Source organism: Poecile atricapillus, chromosome Z (assembly GCF_030490865.1).
Source record: "Poecile atricapillus isolate bPoeAtr1 chromosome Z, bPoeAtr1.hap1, whole genome shotgun sequence".
Taxonomy (NCBI): Eukaryota; Metazoa; Chordata; class Aves; order Passeriformes; family Paridae; genus Poecile; species Poecile atricapillus.
The window spans coordinates 119,776,667-119,796,543 of record NC_081289.1 but is presented as its reverse complement, the minus strand read 5'-3'; the positions used below and the strand labels follow the sequence as shown (position 1 = coordinate 119,796,543).

Genomic DNA, 19,877 nt, shown 5'->3' with positions numbered 1-19,877 from the left:
CAGTGGAACCAGTGAGGATTTTTTGCATTTTGCTGAAGTCAGAAGAGAATGCCACGCACCTCCAGAAGCTGTCTGGACAGTAGTAAGACTGCTTGCCACTGCAGAACACCCATTTTCTACATTCTTCATGCCTCAAGGTTCAAGGACACCACACTTAAAAGAAGAACCTCAAGATGTGAACAACAGAAAGTTCTCTGTTTCAGCACAAGACAGAGCTAGTTTTCTGATTCTTTTGGATTTGACTTGAGGCATCCAGGAAAAATTAAAAGCTTGTGGTAATTTTTGATTATGTATTACTTACCTGTGCCAAAACTCTCCTCACCACAAAGGGAACAACGTCCAGAGTCCATGAGATTGGAAAAATATCTCCATCCTGCTGGTGTCTCATACACAGGAACCTTCATTACTTTTGCCACTCTGGAGAACATACAGTGAAATATCACATGATTAATAGAGTGCTTTTTTTACATATGATCTGAGATCAGTTGAGAAATACTTGACATCTCATTACATCTCCTGACAGCAGGGCTAGAAGTAAAAAAAACAACAAAAAACCAAAAAAACACCCAAGAACAGATCAACACTACCATTCAAAACTGATCCTTGTCTCAGCCCCTAACTTCAGACAGAACCCAAGCATGTTTACACATTAAGTGTATTATTTTGGAAAATGTAGGACCTCAGTTCAATAGGCTTTACTGGTATCTTTCTATTCTTACTGACCAAGAAACAACTAATCTAAGAATAGACAGTTTTGCTATCCTAATATTTTAATGGAATTTAAAGTATCATGTTGAAGCACCTTTGTTTACCAAGTACAGGTACTCAAATATCAAAATTCTTGAAAAATATTTTTACTTTTTGTAATGTTTTCAAAGACAAGATAATACAGAAATGCTTCCATTAAGCAGTATGTTCTTAAAAATCTTTCCCAGTCTCAACTTGAATCTCAACTTATTTTCCCTGTCTCTTGTTATGTAATACAAGAAACCCTCTCACTGTGTGGGTGATGTGCCACTGTTTTTAAGAACCAAAATGAACCACCTCATAAACTTAATATGCATTCTTTTTCCTAGCTCGTTAACTGGTAAATATTCCTGTTATAAATGATAATGAAAAAAAATCCTTTCTTGGACTAAAAAACAAGAAAGAAAGAAAACCCACACAACTCTCAAGAACTCTAAATCCCAAGACAGGATTTACACAGAATGGGTATTAACAGTCTTCTTTCTAATTATGTTTGCTGGTTTTCATTGTGTGGTTTTCAGAACCAACTGTTTTGTAATATGGAAGGTAAGAACTGAGATACAGTGAAGCAATCTGACAAACTACCAAGGACCTTACAATTGCTTCAGCTATCATGCATTCCTTGAAGCAAGACAGTTTACTTAATTTTAATGCCAGTCAAGCTAAAACAAAGCAGATCAACCAAAGGTGGATCCAACACACTTAACACAATCTGACTAAAAGTATCAAGGTGAAAACAGTGACCCTTCTGATCAACAAAACACCTGTTTTTTGATGGCACATTTCTGTCATAAATTAAATGCATAAAGTAGATGGGATAAACTGTCAAAATATGCCACTGACCCCTTAAAAACCTGGTACATAAATATATCTAAATGACAGACTCACAGAATCGTTAAGGTACTAAGAGACTTTCAAGATATTCTAGTCCAAACATCAACCTAGCACTACCATGACCACCCCAAGTGCCACATCCAGACACCTCTTGAACACTTTTGAGAGAGTTACTCCATCTCCATGGGAAATTTATTCCAATGTCTAGCCACTCTTTCAGAGAAAAATCTTTATAATATATAATCTGAATCTCCCCTTGCATAACTTAAGGCCACTTTCTCTTGTCCTTTTACTTCATATGTGGCAGAAGAGAATGACCCCCACCTGGTTATGAGCTCCTTGCAGGCAGTGGTAGAGGGCCCCCCTGAGCCTTCTCTTCTCCAGACTAAACAACTCAAACTGCCTCAGCTGCTCCTCACAGTAGTCGAGCTCCAGACTCACCAGCTTCACTGCTGTTTTCACATGCTCTAGCACCTCAGTATCATTCCCCAAGTACACAGAGACAATCCCTGCTCTCGCTCCTGCTGGCCACACCATTGCTGGCACAGGCCAGGATGCCATTGGCCTCCTTGGCCACCTGGGCACTGCTGGCTCATGTTCAGCTGCTGTCACCAGCACCCCCAGGTCCTTTTCCTCTGGGCAGCCTTCCAGCCACTCTGCCCCAGCCTGTGGCACTGCCTGGAGCTCTTGTGACCCAAGGGCAGGACCCAGCTCTGGGCCTTGTTGAACCTCACAGCACGGCCTTGGCCCATGATCCAGCCTGTCCAGATCCCTCTGCAGAGCCTGCCTGCCCTCCAGCAGATCAACACTCCTGCCTGATGGTGCTGTCTATGAACTGATTGAACTGAATTCTACCCCTTCATTGGTAAAGATGTTGAATATGACCAGCACCAGTACTGAGTCCTGGGGAAGACTACTAGTGACCAAACACCAACTGGGTTCCATTCACCACCATAAGTCGTGGCATAACAGTTCAGCCCTTAAGTATTCTCTCTGAAATTTTTACACTGCTAGCCTGCACTGTAATGTAGTGTCCAAATCAACCTTCTTTTAAGTTCCCTCCTATTCAGCTGATTTAGGTATCAATTTTTTTACTTATATATTACATCTAAAATGAGTGATTTTTAAAAGAGATAGAGTAAGAATTGCTGATATTTATTTGAAAAGAGCCAAGAAGGCACATGAAAAAAGGGTATTATCAGAATTTTTAATCCTAAACTTGTATTTCATACCTCTAGTTTAAAGGCAGGCGTCGGTACATACCTCCTAATGTTTATACAGCACTACATACATTACTAACCCTTAGAAATACTGTCCCATAAAGAAGGTTTCACAGGGCACACCTGAACAGGTTTCTGTCGGGCTCTTCAAGAAAGTCAAGAACATAATTTAACCTCTGTGTGGCAATAACTTCAGGCTGAAAACAGGACTATACTGCCAAAGAAAGAGAAAACAATAAACCAGAAGGCAATACCTAATATGCTGGAAGAGGAAAACAAATTATCTTAAGGTAGTCTAACAATACAGCTGGAGTATGTTTGCTTGCAGAAATGTTCCCATATCCTGGTACAATTTTTGGAGAAGGAAATCCTTTCCCATTTACTTTTCTGTATTCCTCTAGCTGAGGAACAAATAGCCTAGGATGGACTTATCCTGACCAGCACTAGAAGCTTCCAAAGGTTGTATCTGTTTTCAAAGAGTTCTATGCACTAGGCTAGCAATGAAAATACAAATGTTGTTTCTGTTAGCATGTGGGGTCACTTTGTACAGAGTTTACAGTATGAACAGTTTATGAACAGATTGTTCCATGCAACTTCTTTTTTTGTTGTTGTTTCTTGCTCTATTTCAACAGAGTAAGTAAGTAGAAGCACACTAAAAATTAAGCATACTCCTTTTTTACTGACATTTTTCTGAAATAAAGAATCATCACTGGAAGTCTCAAGAAATGCAGAATGTGCCTTTATGCAGTCTATAGACATTCACAGTGAAAAATCACCCCAGAAAACATGAGGGGGGTTCCCATGGGAAGCTGCAAAAATTCTCAAAGCTGCGGACTCTGAGAAATAATATGCTGCTTTAGATCAAACACATAATCACACGAAATACAGGAAAACACCCTCAGAGGAAGGAAACTAATACATGACGGTGAAATTACTAGATCTTCAAAGCCAGGGAAAAGAGAGATTAGATGCAGGAAAGGGGTGGGATTTCTAATGCTCCTACATCTACATCTTTCTAAACTAAAAATATGACTGGGTATTACTTCAGTCGAGAAAAAGTAAAAACAAAAAAAATCTTCACTCTACCCAAAACATTTTTTTTTTCACTTTATGTTTACCAGTCTGCTTTATTATAGGCAAAATTCTTAAAACAGAACTTTCAATCACTGCTACAGCAAGAACACAGATTTTTTTATTGAAGAGGTTCCAGTTGAGACTGGTAGAATCCCTGTGGACCAAAATTTGGAAATTAGTTTCTGAGTACCATTGGACTGAACATTGCCAGCACTATTTAACAGAGCATATGGCTTCCTAATAGGCTTGATAGATGCTAGGCAAATAAATGCTTAGGATAAGGATTTCAGGAACTTGCAACTCTGCAACAACTGCTGATGAGTCAAAGCAAGGATTTTTATCACTAACAAATCACAGGTCTATTAATTACACAGGTTTATTAATTACATTTTACAATGTTTTTAGAAATATACCTTCACAGGATAGTTCAACCAAGACTATGTACAGATTTTTAAGTTTCTCTTCTTTCTGTATACTTACACTATAATCCCCAAATCTGGGGATTATAAAGTCAATTAATATAATGAGTTTTGTCTGTATGAGATCTCTTGATGAGAGAGGATGCTACTTCTCTCAGGAAGTGAGTCTTGGAACTAGTATTGCAAGTGGTTTATATCCTGCAGAGGTCTCAGATAGCAGTAAATTTTATATATCCTTTGATATGTATAATGCATTATCAGCAAGATACTGATGCAGCAGAGCACCTGTAAGGGCCATACCTCAGGCTCTGAGCTTTCATGTTGTATGTAGTGGCTGTTAAAAGGCCTGACTTAATGGACGGAATATCCTTCCAGAGCAATTCAAAATAAAAACTGGGAAAAAATATGCCCTATAAATAGGTTCATTTCCCTAGTCTATTTGAAGTAAAGGCATTCTATTTATGTCTAACTACACAGTTAATATACCTGTGTTTATATGTTCCATGAGTTCAGCTATATTGAAGAAAGACAACAAACCACGGACATTCTGGTTCTTCTCATCTTGGACATTTAAAGGGACTGACTTCAAACACTACTCTTGCTTGCCCTTCTTTTAGTGTAAGTGTTCACTACATCAATGAGATTACACAGTGAAGTTTATTCCATCTGTGTGTAGCAGTAATTACCCCTTGCTAGACTAGGAAACAGAGTATTTAAATTTGGAACCCAACTGAAAGGTAACCTCAATTATAACCTTAGAATAACCTCAGTTAGTCTGCCCATAGCAGAACTAATGGCATTTATGTTCCCAGGATGCTGAAATACTAATTAAGGAAAAAAAGTTAAATCAAAGAAGAGTGGACTGTACTTTTTGCAATGACATGTTATTAAAAAACATGCTTTGTGAATTTAAAAAAAGCAAGAGCAGATGCTTTTCAATGTGGAGATAACAAAATGAGTGAAAATAGGAATATAAATTCTTGTACAGTTCCATAGTTAAATTTACTCTCGTACTGTTTCACAGTTCCACTGTAATTTTTATTTTGAAGAGCCAGTCCCACACTACCTATACTGACTGCCCACTTTTTATTCAAACATAAGGAGAATGTATACAATGCAAACCTGAAAAGCAGTTTGAGTTATTTCATCTCTGGCAGACAGAATTATTGGAGAGTTTAGTACCAACACAGAAATGTGAAGCCAATTCTTGAACTCTACAATAAGTCTCACTTAAGCATGAGCTGGTCAGCTCATAATAAAGGCAACAGTGAACATAATTATAGCCTCCTAATAAAGATTAGAATTTTTTTTTAATTTCCTGGCAGAAAAAAAATATAACAGGTAGTTCTAATAATACTCCTGAAAGACCTAACAGACTAATGTGGAAAACTTTACCAGGCAACTGAACTACTTATTGTACAATTTCACATCTGAATATCCCAGGTCTTCTTCCTCATACTTCATAGCCACCTACATGTCACCTAACTAGGAAAAAAAAGGGTACAGGACTCCTTGATGGCCCAGATTATTTTCCTGGGAATTCTAAAAATATTAGCCTGCTGAACTGTGTAAAAAGGTAACTTTTCATTTTAAAAAAACATGCTCTTTTATTTTAAAGTGTTAGAGATCCTTGTGATAACTTTCTTTCAGTTTTTAGTAGATACGAAAGACTGTTTTTCACAGATAGGCTAATAAAACAAAATGGTCCTTGATGGTATCTTCCAGACACGGTGGTTTTGCACTAGCACCTCTGACACCAGCAGAATTACCCAGACTTACATTAATGAGAGTCAGAGGGAAGTTTTCTCCAACCTGATCTCTACAACGCCACAAAAACATCCTGATGGATATAAATCATTCAAATACAACAGCCTGCAGCAAGCTGACTTTCTTGCGCCAGTGAAACTCTTGCAACTTCCAAGAATAGATCAGTCAATCCGCCAGAATCATCCTGCCAAAGTTGTGATGCCTGTTCACCACAAAGATAAAGGTCACAACACTGGGGGATGGGCTTTCTTTGCCAAGTCTCATGAACTTGTAAAGATGTGACTGGTTAGAGTTTTGTATTGTCAGTGAAATGCTGTCTAGAGTAAATTGCAGCATCACTTTCATTCTGGAGTCTTAATGTGGAGGAAGAAATAGGTATTAATGAAAGAAACACTAAAGAAGAAGCTATAGCATTTCCTTGTCTCTCATCTTCCACCACCTGTAGGTATCAGCTGACGTGTGAAAGATGCTTATAGGCACCTGGGTGAACAGGCTTCAAAATACTGACTAATGTCCCATGGATACACTTATTTTCAATCCTGTTCCTCTCTGTGGTGCCAGCACTGAGGTAAACAAGGTGCTGTAATTCAGAAAACAGCAAGTCTTACTCTGCAGAAGAGTAAGCACTGACAGGCACTAACAATCAGGAATTGAATGAATTTGTGGGACAGACATAGGCCACTGCAGTATAGTGTGTAGTAGCAGCACTCCAAAAGAGAACAAACCTCTATAATGGTTTCTTTCAGAGTTGCTATGGCTGTAGAAGAAAAAAGGTTTCTCACTAGGTCTTCTAAATCTCTACTTAGCCACTAAAGTACTCTGTGTTATCTAATCTCCAGCTGATAAAAGCCTTATTTGATTTTAGGTCTGAAGCACATTTTATTTCAAAGACAAGACTATAATTTGGCTGAAACTAAGACAAAACTATTTTTCTTTCCACTTTTGTAGTTTTGCTTCATGCAAAGAATTAAAATATCTAAATGAGGGACCTGCATCTGATTTATCAAGAAGACAATTTCTCTAGCTAAAAATAAGTCTTCACACAGTCTAATCTTAGCCTACAAACATTTGTATTTGATATTTTACTGCCTGAGTTGCTTGGATTTTTTTTCTTCTAACACCCAGGACACTTCTGAGGTCAACACAAGTGATTTATGTTTTCCTACATCAATTTTGCTATCCCTTTATTAAAGACACTGGATTGGTTGTTTTCTAACAATATACAGAATTTGTCTTAACTGTACTTGTAACCAGACCTAAAATTTAATGGTTTCATTCTTTTAAAGCACTCTCTTCAACATCCAAATTTCTTCTGCAAAAACCACAAAACTGCTTTTTAACTTTCTTAACACCATATTCATTGTCTGATTAGTCACCAAGTTCCTATCCCATTCTCACTGCATTGTATTTCCACTTGTTCTCTCTTTGGTCTCCTTCCTGATATTGGAGAGCTCTTTACTACTTCATTTTTCAACTTCTGAAGTCTAATTAATCTCACCTTCGGTCAGTTCTCACTTCATTCTTGCTATTTCTTAAGATGCATGAGTCATTAATCAAATGGTTTTAACTTTTTTTCAGTCCCATTTCTAAGTCTTTACTTTTTATCTATGCAACTGCAACAGACTGTTAAGAAATTCACAGTAGCAATGGCAGCAGGAGCACTGGCACCAACTGTAACATGAAATAGATGTGCTGCTTCTGGATGTTTTCACTTTGCACCACCTTCCCTTAAAAGGCTTCAACTGCATATTGTGCAAGGAGCAGAACTAGAACAGTCACCTCCCTTATATGGTCAAGTATTACAGTGTTACTCCTTCCCAGTCTTTAATTTATTAAGCAAAAAGCAGTGGAATGCTAAGCCCTCACACACAACGCTGATAACCAGGACACATCAAAAAGATAAGACATAAGCTGTCACGTCTGGTAGAGAGGCTGTCAGGACCATAAGGAAGAGAAAAAAACAGGTAGTAGACAAGTTCCCCTACTTTTTGCTTTCTAGTATGCTACATCTCACAGAGAACAATCATAGTAAAATAATCAATTTTTAAAAAGCATCTGGAGACACTTTAGCTACGAAGCATCTAAAAAAGTTAGGATTTTTTTTTTTGTTTTCCTTCCTCCCATCCCCTGCAATGTTTTAATTAAAATACTTATACAGGTGGAATAAAGGTATGCTGAATCACACTCTTGTGTTCAGGGATAGTTTCTGTCTTGAAAACTGGCAACTTCAGGTGGGTTTTTTTTTTTGCTGACAATAGTCCTGACCAATGGATTACTAATAATTGCAGGAACCATCACTAAATTCTAATCAGGACTATGTGAATTAGTCTTCTATCAACAAAGCCTCCAGGCTCATGTAACATAACTTGTGCCAATAAACCGCCTCAGTATTTTCTCCTGCCTTTCAGTCTCATATTGGCCTTTCTTTGCTTTTGAAATCTTTCAACAGCAAAAAGTGCCCTAGCAGAAAGGCAAAGTCAAAGAATCACAGAGTCACAGAATCATAGCATAAGTTGGATTGCAAGTGACCTTGAAGATAATCTAGTTCCATGGTAAGAATGGAACTAGATGCCATGGGTAAGTATGCAACACACTAAATCACACTGCTCATAGCCCCATCCAACATGGCCTTGGACACTGCCAGGGTGGGCTGCCCACAACTTCTCTAGCCAACCTGTTTCAGTGCCTCACTGCCCTCACAGTGAAGAATGTTTCCTAACATATAATCTAAATCTCTCACAGTCTAGTTTGAAAACATTCCCCCTCGTCCCATCATTATGTGCACATGTGGAAAGCTGTTCTCCATCTTTTCAAAGTCCTTCTTTAGGTAAAGTAAGGCTTCCCTAAAGTCTCCCCAGAACCTTCTCTTCTCCAGGCTGAACAACCCCAGGTCTCTCAGCCTGTCCTCACAGGACAGGTTCTTCAGACTTATAATCATCTTCGTGGTCCTCTTTTGGACCTGCTACAACAGGTCCACACCTTTCTTGTGCTGCTGAGGACACCAGAATAAGATGCATCACTGAACGTGAGGTCTCACAACGGCAGAATCCTCTCCCTGACCCTGCTGGCCACCCTTCTTTGTGATGCCATGTGGGACCATGTCAGAGGCATAACACAAACCTAGGTATATGACATTTGTCAGTCTTCCCTTGTCAGCCACTGTAGTCACTGCATTGTATAAGGCCACCAGGTTGGTCAGGCGTGATTTGTCCTCAGTAAATCTGAGCTGGCTGCCTTGTATCACCTCCTTGTCTTGCACGAGCCTTAACACTGCTTCCACGAAGATCTGCCCCATGATCTTTCTAGACATAGAGGTGAAGCTCACCACCCTGTAGTTCCCAGTTTTCCTTTCTCCCCTTTTTAAAAATAGGCATGATGTTTCCCTTTTTCTAGTCTCCAGGGACTTTGCCTGACCACCAGAACTTTTCAAATATGATGGAAAATGGCTTGGCAAAAATATCATCCAATTCCCTCAGGACCCTGGAATGCATCTCATCAGGCCTTATAGACTCGTGCCTATTTAGTTTCATCACGTAGTCTCATACCTGCTCTTCACTGCCAATGATAAGAACTTTACTCCCCTAGTCCCCACCTGGAGGTTCAGGGACTTGAGAGATGTGGAAAGCCTGACTGCCAGTGAAGACTGAGGTGAGGAACTCATTGAGTACCTCAGACTTTTCCAGTTCTGTTTTCACCATTCTTCCTTTGCGTTTACCACAGCCTTTATTTTCTGGCCTTCATTTTCTGAGTTATATACTGATAGAATTCTTGTTATTCTTCACATCCCTTACCAAGTCCTATTCCATCTGTGCCTTAGCTTTCCTGACCTATCCTTACACATCCAATTGGCATCTTCGTACTCTTCCCAGGTCACCTGTCCTGCTTCCATTGGCTATGCACTTCCTTCTTATTCCTCAGTTTGAGAAGCAGATCCTTGCTCAGCCACACCAGTTTCTGTCTTGCACTCTTTGATTTTCTAAACACTGGGATGGAAAGCACTTGTGCTCAAAGAAAAGTGATCTTAAAGAGTTGCCAGCTACGGTCTGCTCTTTGGTCCTTTAGGACAATTTCCCAGGGGATCATATTCACTAATTCTTTAAACAATTGGAAGTTTTTTTTTCCTAAAGCTCAGTATCCAGACTATGTTCCTTGCCAGGCCCATGTTCCTTGGGATCATAAACTCAACCCAGGCATGGCCACTGCATTCCAGTCAGTCTCGAATCTTAACCTCTCTAATCTTAACCTCTCTAATGAGCTCATCCACACTAGTCCAGGTCCAGTTATGCTTCTTCTTTGCTCAGTGTCATGGAGTAGCTTCACCTTTAAGACAGAGTAAAAAAAAAGAGGAAGTTGAAGCTACTGGTGACTGATGGGAGTTTTTCTTCCTGACCAATTATCAGTCATTTCCAAGAACTGACAGCAGATCTGACCATTAAAAAGTGAATTCAACTTGTAAACACCCCCTTAAGAAGTACACTCAGAGCTCTCTCGTTCTCTTTGGTTTCTGGCTTTTGAGAGGTAACAAGCTCTGTTTTGGCTTTCTCCCCCCTCCCAGGCCTGGGACAAGGCCGCGGCGGGGGGGGGGGGGAGGGGGGAAGGAGAGAAAAGCAGAGCTTGGCAGCTTAGTTTTAGTTTTCAAGGTCTGCTGCTAGACTGAAACTTGACACTATGAACTCTTGCAGCTTTTCTAAGGCTTTAATTTTTTTTACTACCTGATAAACGTATAGATTACTCTTTTTTGCTAGAAAGACAGAGAAAGAGAGGCAATCAACATGCAAAAGACATCATAGAACTACTAAAAACAGTGAAGAAAAGAGTTAAGTTTAAATAAGAAAGAGAGAAAAAGAAGATGCTTGTTGCTGAAAAGTCTTTCTGTTACAGCTATGGAGATGGACAGTAGTTTAAAGACTCCTTTAATTCATGACTAGAGTATGGGAGGAATAGAGTATTCAAAGTGTGGACTTTAGAGAAAGAAAAGTGGTTATGATACTGTGAGTTGCTGGAACTTACGAGTGAAGTGAAGATTTTAAAGCCTTAAAGGGGCCAAAGAGATGGCTGTTTTCCAGGAAGACTCACAGAAACAACTGAAGAAAATTTCTACCTTTGAATAACTTATCCTTAAAAATAACATCCCTAGATTCAATTTGACCCATTGCACACCTCAAAATAGTGTGAGATGGGAGGAGTGGACTCTAGAAACTCCATAGATTGCCAGGAAGAGACTTCTGTTTCTCTACAAGGACTGGATGAAAAGACTCTAAAAATTGAGACTGTTTTTGACCACCAAGATTGTAAAACTATTTTTTTTTGTCTCTATGTTGTTATGTGTACAAAGAAATAATCGAGTAGTAAGAAGTAAAAGGGTTTTCTGAAAGTTTATTTTGGTATTCTTATTCTAATAGTCTGTTAATAAACTGTCTTTATTCCTTTTAAGTTTTAAGCCTGTTTTGCTCTTATTTTAATCCATATCTCACAACAAAAATAAGTAATTTTTGTTACTAGTTTAAAACCACAACACTCAGTTTACCTAATAAATCCATGAATACAATCTACCTGGCTCGTGTCTTGCAATACTACAGATTCATAGAAGAGAGCTACATGGAACTAGTTTTCAGCACAATCACCACCATACCCAAGGAATATTGTGTGGAAAGTCAGACACTTGGCTTTAAACCTCTAAGCCGAAAAAATACAAAACTTAGTATCTCCCCTTGGCCTGTTAAAGTTCATTGAACTTCATCTGTCTTCCTGAGCAGCAGACTTGCACCATCACAAGGAGGATTAAAAGTCTCACCACAGAACTCAGGCTCCCCAATATTCACAGTGAGGCCTCGCAGTCAATCATATTCCTTGTTGCCACCTGTATGTCATGGTGTGAACATGCAGCTCTGTATTTCATACCAACAAGTTTTCCTGGCTCTGCAGGACCTCAGTCAAATGCTACAAGCACCTTGTGCATACAAAAAAGACAGCACTCTTAAAAGTACTTGAGACACATTACAAAATAATGGAAACCTAATTTGTGTCCCATTCCCCACAGGTAACTTTCTGATTCTGTCCCGGACGGTAAAAGCAAATTCATGCCTAACTGCATAGCCATATACAGGGGAGCACTGCAGAACTGAAATGCATTTGTAAGCAGGCCAACAGCTGCAGCACAGCTCTACTTCAAACTTCTGAGAACAGACCGCAGAAAGCCACTGCCTCTTCCTTACTCCTCAGGGAGTGGTCAAAGTAACAATAGCCAGCACAGCTCCTTGCTGAGTCTGCCTTTGCCTTCAAAACTAATGTGATAATCCTGTCCACTATGGGCAGAAGGTGCAAGAATCCTTTTGATGGACACTGTACTCTAGTCTCACTAATCTGTGATGGAGTGAACTGCCACTGACACAGAACTCACTGGTGAACAGGGATGGCAAATACACTTCTAAAAAACAGATGAAACAGACAACACGCAAAGCTGGGATTTATCACTTCACATTTGCAGGTGTTACAAATAGGTTATTGCTGTAGTGATCAAGATATGAAATTACTGCCAGTGTTAAAACTATCAAGGGCAAGGAAGTTACATATATGTTACACTGAGATTGTTATCATCCCAAATTTGGGAGCACTAAAGAATATCTGCTTTCTGGAAAGTTAAATCACTTTTAGGAAGTTACACTGGCGGAGTCCTCATATGCAGGCCTAGGTTTTAAGGCCTTAAGTATAACTTTGGCTTGTAAGTTCCACTCTGAAATCTGGACAATAATACAGAGTTCTAGCATTGAGATTCCATGGGAAAAAACAGTTCTCTGAAGAGCTAAGCATTTAATTCAATTTAACTGAAGTTCATACATATAGAAACTGAGAGCTATCCCTCCTTTTGAAAAAATTCACCCGTAAAAAAATCCCACCATGGATTTTATGAGAAGCCCCTTATTTCAGACATGAAACTGGCCAGTAAGTCTATGGCATCTGTTTCTGCTCAGCCAGACTATTATGGTATGGATTCTGCTGTCAACATGAAAGCACAGTAGGTCAAACTACAAAACACACACTTCCTTGCATTTTCCAGAGAAAAAATCACAGAATTTTCTGTCAGCTTTTTTAAAAAAATCACAGCACAGATTTTAGCATGGAGCAGATCTTCCAAAAGGAATCAAAAATGGATGTAACTCATAGACAACAGCCTTTGGTACAATAATAATAAAATTTAATTGAATAAATACTGACTCAGGTGACGTTTGCTAAAAAGTACTGTCTTGTTCATCTGAATTAAATACAGTGCTAGGTAAAGCAAAAACGCAATATTCCTATAGTTTTTTTAAAAAAATAAAAGTTAATTTATTCATAATGCAAAACTCTTAAATTCAGATGAAATATTCATGCTCTCATTATAAACAATGAAATCCAATCTTAAGTGAACTCACTTTTAGCTGCTAGAAATGACTCTTAGTTACCTTTTACTAGGAATAAGTTGATTGTAAAATTCTTTTTCCAAACTATTAATCAGTTCACCCTTCTGAACTAATCATACTACCAACACCTATCTCTTCTTTCCCTTCCATTGAATGATAAAATTCAGAACAAATCCACTATGTTTAGAATAACCCAGACTGTCAAACTGAATACCTGGATCCAGACTGAGTTTGCTAAGAGCAAAGTACGATATTTATAATAGTTTTCTTTTCTGCTGTGTGTGCAGGAAAACACAGACATGACAAGATGAGAATAAACAAGAAAGGAGACAAGAAAAAAGCATGCAGCATTTCTCAGGGGCAAGCCTACATAGTTCATAAAATTTTTGTGGAGACACTAGTGATTTAAGTGCTGCTGGATACTCACCCACCTTAGGCACCTCTGAAGGTGAATAATAAATGCTACACTGAGCAACACAGCATGGTGCAGGTACTTGTAAGCTCAGGGTGAAGGAGCTACCTATTAAGCAGGAAGTAGTCTGAGCTCATCAGTGCAGCACAGAGCTGCTGCTGGCTGGTCCCCTTCACAGGCCATGTTTGGTGCTTTGCTGGCACAAACACAGGCAGTGGGACTCTACAGAGTATCTCTGCACTGCCCTGCATAGATACCATGTAGACATATGGGCTTCCACAAAACACACTGCACTGCCAGAAGAAGGTGTAAACTCAGGCTTGGCTGAATCAGTATCTTCCTTAACTGCAGCAGTACTCAGAATGTTCACAAGCTTTACATTTCACACTACAGTACTGTCTGTAGACATGCAGCCCTGTCTTCTGAGTTGTGTTCTTCAGCACTCTTCCCCTTCCATGTCTTATGTCCTTCTGGCCCAGCTTCAGCATGCCTCCCATACTGAAATTTATGAAGAGACGCAACCTAGGAGGTTTGTGCTGGAAGATGCTTACTCAGACACAGCACAGCTTCAATTTCTCCTTTATAGGACAACAAGTGTTTTATAGAAGGGTTCAGTGCCAGAAGGAAATGAGTACATAATAAAATGGATAAAAATAAAAAAACAAAGAAATAACAGAAAAACCAGTACTTTTGTGTAGATCTTATTTTTTTTTTCTATATTCTCCATCCATTTATTTTTTAAATGAACTTTTACAAAAGACTTTATTTCCCTTCAAATCTCATGGGGTTCTCATGAGCCAAAAAGTAAAATGTGCTTAATTATGTTGCTGAACTGGTACCAAGAGGAAAATGTCAACTATTTTGCTTTACTGAGTATTAAACACCCATTATAAAGCAAGATTAGTTATGTGGACTGTAAGAGTTGTTTCCAAGAAATCTGCTAACAAATTTAGTACCTTACAGACAGAAATACCACTCCCTGAGAAGAGGTAAAAAAAAAATTATGCCAAGGTGAATAAGTCTGTGTAAATAAAAATAAGTCTGAAGGTTTATTGTTTAAAAAGGAGGAAAGAAGCAATTTCAAAGTACAAAATGGATGTCTTCATCCTCTTGCTTCTGATTTCTCATGATTGTTTTTAATCTGTATAGAAAAACAGGATGCTGTCTGCAAACTGTGTAAAGAAGCCAAAAGATTCTGTAGTACAACTACACCTAGCTGAGAGGTTTATCTCTGCTGAGACTAAAGATTGCATGGGTTCCTCATGTCTAGCCCCTGAAGAGTCTCCTTTGTCTTTAAGCAGAACTACCAATAGGAAAATTCTGTTTTCTAGAGAAAAAATTCTAACATTGCACTTGAAGTCCATTAAACCAATTAGCTTGACCACATATCAGTCATCACTACTAGTAGTAGCCAAAGCTTACAGGAGAAATGCTAATTAGTCAGATCCACATGAGGAAAGAAAATCTTCTAGAATAAACAGCTACTGAATGTTAAGAAATTAATTCTCCTTATTGAGACTCTGCCCATATGGATTCCACTAACTTGGGATGACCTTCCAGCACTCTCCCAAACCATGGGGTAACATTTAAAAGATTTAAAGGTAAGTAATTAAATAAGGAGCAGGTAAAACAGCTCTGCAGCATGGGCAACAGGCACAGGAGAAAATACGGTAGACTCCTTGCCTGTTTTGCCTCAGGTATGGAAATACTCTTAGATATGCTAAAACATTGCCAACACTCTCATTCATTCATTAGTAACAAATTTTAATGTTCTGAATGATTCATTTGAAGAATTTCTAGAAAAGTTACTGCTAGGCTTTCCACAACTCTTCCCAGTGAAAGAAAGAATTGACTGATCTGATAAAAGTAACAAAGTTCTCAGAAAAATATAACTTGGGGGCCTTGATACATCCTACTTTTATTGGTGGCTGTAACGATAGAAGTGGAAGGGTCTGATGGGTTAGTTCAGTAAACTGCAGTTCAGTATCATTACAGTAAATTCAGCAAGTCTACTAATACATCATTTCAGGGAGTTACAAGAACCATAATTAGCTCTCTAATTAAGCTGGGCGAGTGATACCCACTACAAAGAAAATTTCTGCAAAGGAGCAAAGTCAAATTGAAACTGGGCAAAGAGCATACAGCCCACAGACTGGTAACAATGTCAGTAAAATCCTCTAATTGGCAAAAGCAAGAATGAATCAATAATCTTAAGCTATTCTAAATGATGGATAAAAACAAACCTTATTTGTGCAGAGATTTGACAAAAAAGAAGCAAATAGAGCTTTAGTTGTACCTGATAGGGAATTGATTCATTTGAACAAGAGAAAGTACTCATAGAGATCTATAAGATCACAGCAATGTTCCTGAGACCACATTAATTTTATTTTAGACAACAATTTCTTGTGTTTCTGAAGAACAACCTACTCAAGATTCCGTTAACTAGGAGGGATGTAGAATTAGCTCCTGATTCTGGAAGCCTCAAGACCTCAGACCTGGTGTGGACCACTGCCCAAGGGCTGACAATCAATGCTGACTGGCCCACAAAGGAGCTATCCTTACAGTCCCATCATGTTTCATCTTTAAGAAATCAATCTGCACTTGGGAGGAAAGATACTGAGAAAATCATGACACTGGATGACTGAAGAGATAGAACTACTGATCACTGAGTGATCAGCCAGTCAGGAGCATTTCCTAAAGAAATTAATTCTACAATTAACAAACAGAGCTATGACCAAGCTAATTTCCTAACACAACTCAGCAGTGAGTGTATGGAGACATTTGCTATATTATTCCTCTCTGAAACCACAGAAAGATTCTGCAAACCAGTCAAGCCATCCATAACTATACATACCATACCTCAGATCCATAGTGCCAAATGAAATAAACAAAAGAGAGCAATCTTTTAAGGAAATTTACAGACTATGGCTTAGTTCACTCTGTAATATTCTGGCAATCTTATGATGTTGCTTTACTGGTAACAAATGCTACTTGGACAGCAAAACCACAGTGATTTTCATCTACAACAAAATCCATACTTCCTCTCATAAACTCAAACAAATTCTGTAATTGATAAAAGTGATGTAAACATGAAAATTCTCACTGGGTTCCCAGTCAAACCAGTTAGGATAAAAAACTATATATGCATTACAGTCACAAACAATATATATACGTGTAACATATCTTTAACATAAGTAACACACCCCTCCATGTATAATACACAAGTTTGTGAAAATGACGTAATTGCCTTTGAAATGTACTTTTCCACAAAGTCAAACTTAAAGTATGATAACTTCAAACAAAATGTATTGCAGCAACTAATATTGTTTCCAACTGTTTCTCCTCATTACAAATGTACTGGAAAGCTTAGCACAAGATGCAGTCTCTGTAACTCTTTCTTATTAGGGGGCTGCTTTCCTCAGTGCGTGGGATGTTAACAGGTGTATCCATCATGATGTTCCATACCAAATGCTGTCTTATGTTCCTTTAGTCATCAGTTTGAGATTCAGATCCAAAACACATAACTTCACACCCTCTTTTACAAATGTTTCAAGAGTCAACTCCCAAAAGAAGTATAACCTTCAGGACAGTGTGCCTGTGACTCCATGCCTTATGAAAACCTCATTGTCCTTTTCACACAAGCTCTAATAGAATGATTAGAAACAGCTGTTGACATGTACAGTATTCAGCTATGGCTGGGCTAGAAGAAAGGATAAAGCAAGAGACAAAAGCTGTTTTGCTACAGACATCTAGCAAACACACACATTTCTGTGAGTAGAATGGGAGAGAGATGTGTTTTGGCAGCAACATATCCCAATTGAATTTTGTCTTTCACATAATAAAACCAGCTGGCATAGTGCTCAGAGTCCCTGTGAGGTAAAATTAGAATTGTAAAATATCTAAGTTGGAAAGGACACATAAGGATCACCAAGTCCAACTCCCTGCTCCTCACACTATGACCTAACAATTAACCATATGACTGAGATCATTCTGCAGATGCTCCTTGAACTCTGTCAGACTTGGTTCTCCAAACACTTCCCTGGAAAGCCTGTTCCAGTGACAAATTGCACACATATGTACTGCATATCCACAGAGAATGAGGTTTGATTGCAGAGTTCACAGTAGTAATGAAGAAAAGTCCAACCAGCTGGAAAGCATGTGGCCATGCTCTCCAGATGTATTGCAGTAATCCCTAGGGTTATTCATGCCCTTCCTGGCTGAGATACAAGAACCACTTTTCATTATTATTTCAGCATTCATGTGCCATAGAGTAAGTTAACTTCTCATCAGTAGGACAAAGAGAATGCACAGTGATCAGATATGGTGACTTCTAGCATTCTGTGAACTTTTACACAACAAATGAAATTCCTTTAAAAATCACAAGTTTATATTAGCCTCCAAATCCTGCCATGGCTCAGCAGCAGCAATATCATGCCTTGTTCTAGAAAAGACACTGTACACAGACAACAACTGACTTAGTATTAGACAGCCTGTCTCTGCCCCATTCCCAACAGCATGGCTTGTGACAAACTATGCTCTGCGAGCAAAGGCAGGGTTTTACAAATATACATACAGAAAACCAGCTGTCATTGCTATGCTGTAATATACTGTATTAACAGTCTGACTTGTTGATGGTTTCCTGCGTAAGACAGGAGACCAATCTTCTTAATGCATGGAAATAACAGAAACAAACAAAAAGGCTGATTAAACCAAGCTGGTCCCTGGAAAATGAAACTTGCCTAAGAATATAAGACACACCCGAACATAAAATGACACAAATACATTTTAGTAGTGGACCATGTCTCATTAAGGAAAAACTTCATGTTTAGTGCAACAATGAAATATCAGCCAGGTCTGTAATGAATGCAAACTACAGAAAAACAAAAAAAATCCCAAAGCATGAACAAGGGAAAAACAATACTTAAAGCCTTCTCACCTCCCTGCTCTTAAACAGTGACCTTTTCTGCTCTAGTCTCAAGTCCTGCATGGTCACTGCTGCATACAGAACCCATGGATTTTTCAGCAATACAAAGGTCTATGAAGGCAAGGAGAAAATGCTTCGTAAGACTTCTAATTCTACAGAAACTGTCAGGAAGGTTTTAGAGAAGAGAAGAAAAATGGCATGATAAATTATAAGGTGTAATAAAGAGGTATTCTCTTTATGTTCTTCTGCAGATACTCAGTGATGTGCACCTCAATAATGTCATAACTAAAGACTGGCAAGACTCATGGTCTCTTTCCAGAAATACAATAATCCTATGAACTAAGCACAGGGAAAATACCCTCCATTAACTCAGGGGTACATGTCCCATATTCATTAGCCTTTCCTTACTTACTAGTGAGGTCAGCTGGTTCACAGTGCCTATGCTCATTGACAAAGATGCAAACCAGATGTGAATATATCCACTACATGTGTTACAAAACTCTGTACTGACTGCAATTCAAATTGGGTTACCAGTACTCTGAATTATCTGAGTAATAGAGAAAGAATGGTTTTAGGTACATATCAAAAGTTACTGATTGACTCCCTAGCTGCTTCTTCACCTCCTGAGTACTATAATACTACTTCCATCCTCTGATGCAGAGTCAGCAGGATAGCTCAGAAAATGATCAGGATAGAAACAATGCAGTTTCTCCAGATGGGCAACTCCTTAGTTTTGAAGAAAATAAAAAAATAAATAATACAAGGCAACATAATTTTTTTCTATAAAACTGCTACATGGTAAGTGCAAAGGTGCAGGCAGGCTCAACAATCTTGGTGGTGTAAGGGCTTTCCAGCAAAGGTCTCTTTATAAGGACACAGTACTATAATTTAGATTGGATGTGACCATGGAAGGTCCCTAGTGCAATATCCTGCACACAGGACTTGATTCTTTCAAATTTCTTTGCCTCTTGTCCTTACACCATGCACAGCTGGGAAGTGTCTGGCTCTCAACAGCCACTCCATGTATGGGCAGGACACATGGGCAACCACATCCCAGGTATGGGCAGCTGTTGTTAGGTC

General features: G+C 38.8%; 1 protein-coding gene across 1 annotated transcript in view; it reads right to left on the bottom strand.

The window, feature by feature from the left end:
• PGM5 (phosphoglucomutase 5) overlaps positions 1-19,877 on the bottom strand; it is a 71,160-nt gene that overhangs the window by 24,960 nt on the left and 26,323 nt on the right. Inside the window, exon 7 of the mRNA XM_058826460.1 lies at positions 302-417. Coding sequence (XP_058682443.1) covers positions 302-417 — 116 coding nt within the window. The remainder of the gene's footprint in view (positions 1-301; positions 418-19,877) is intronic.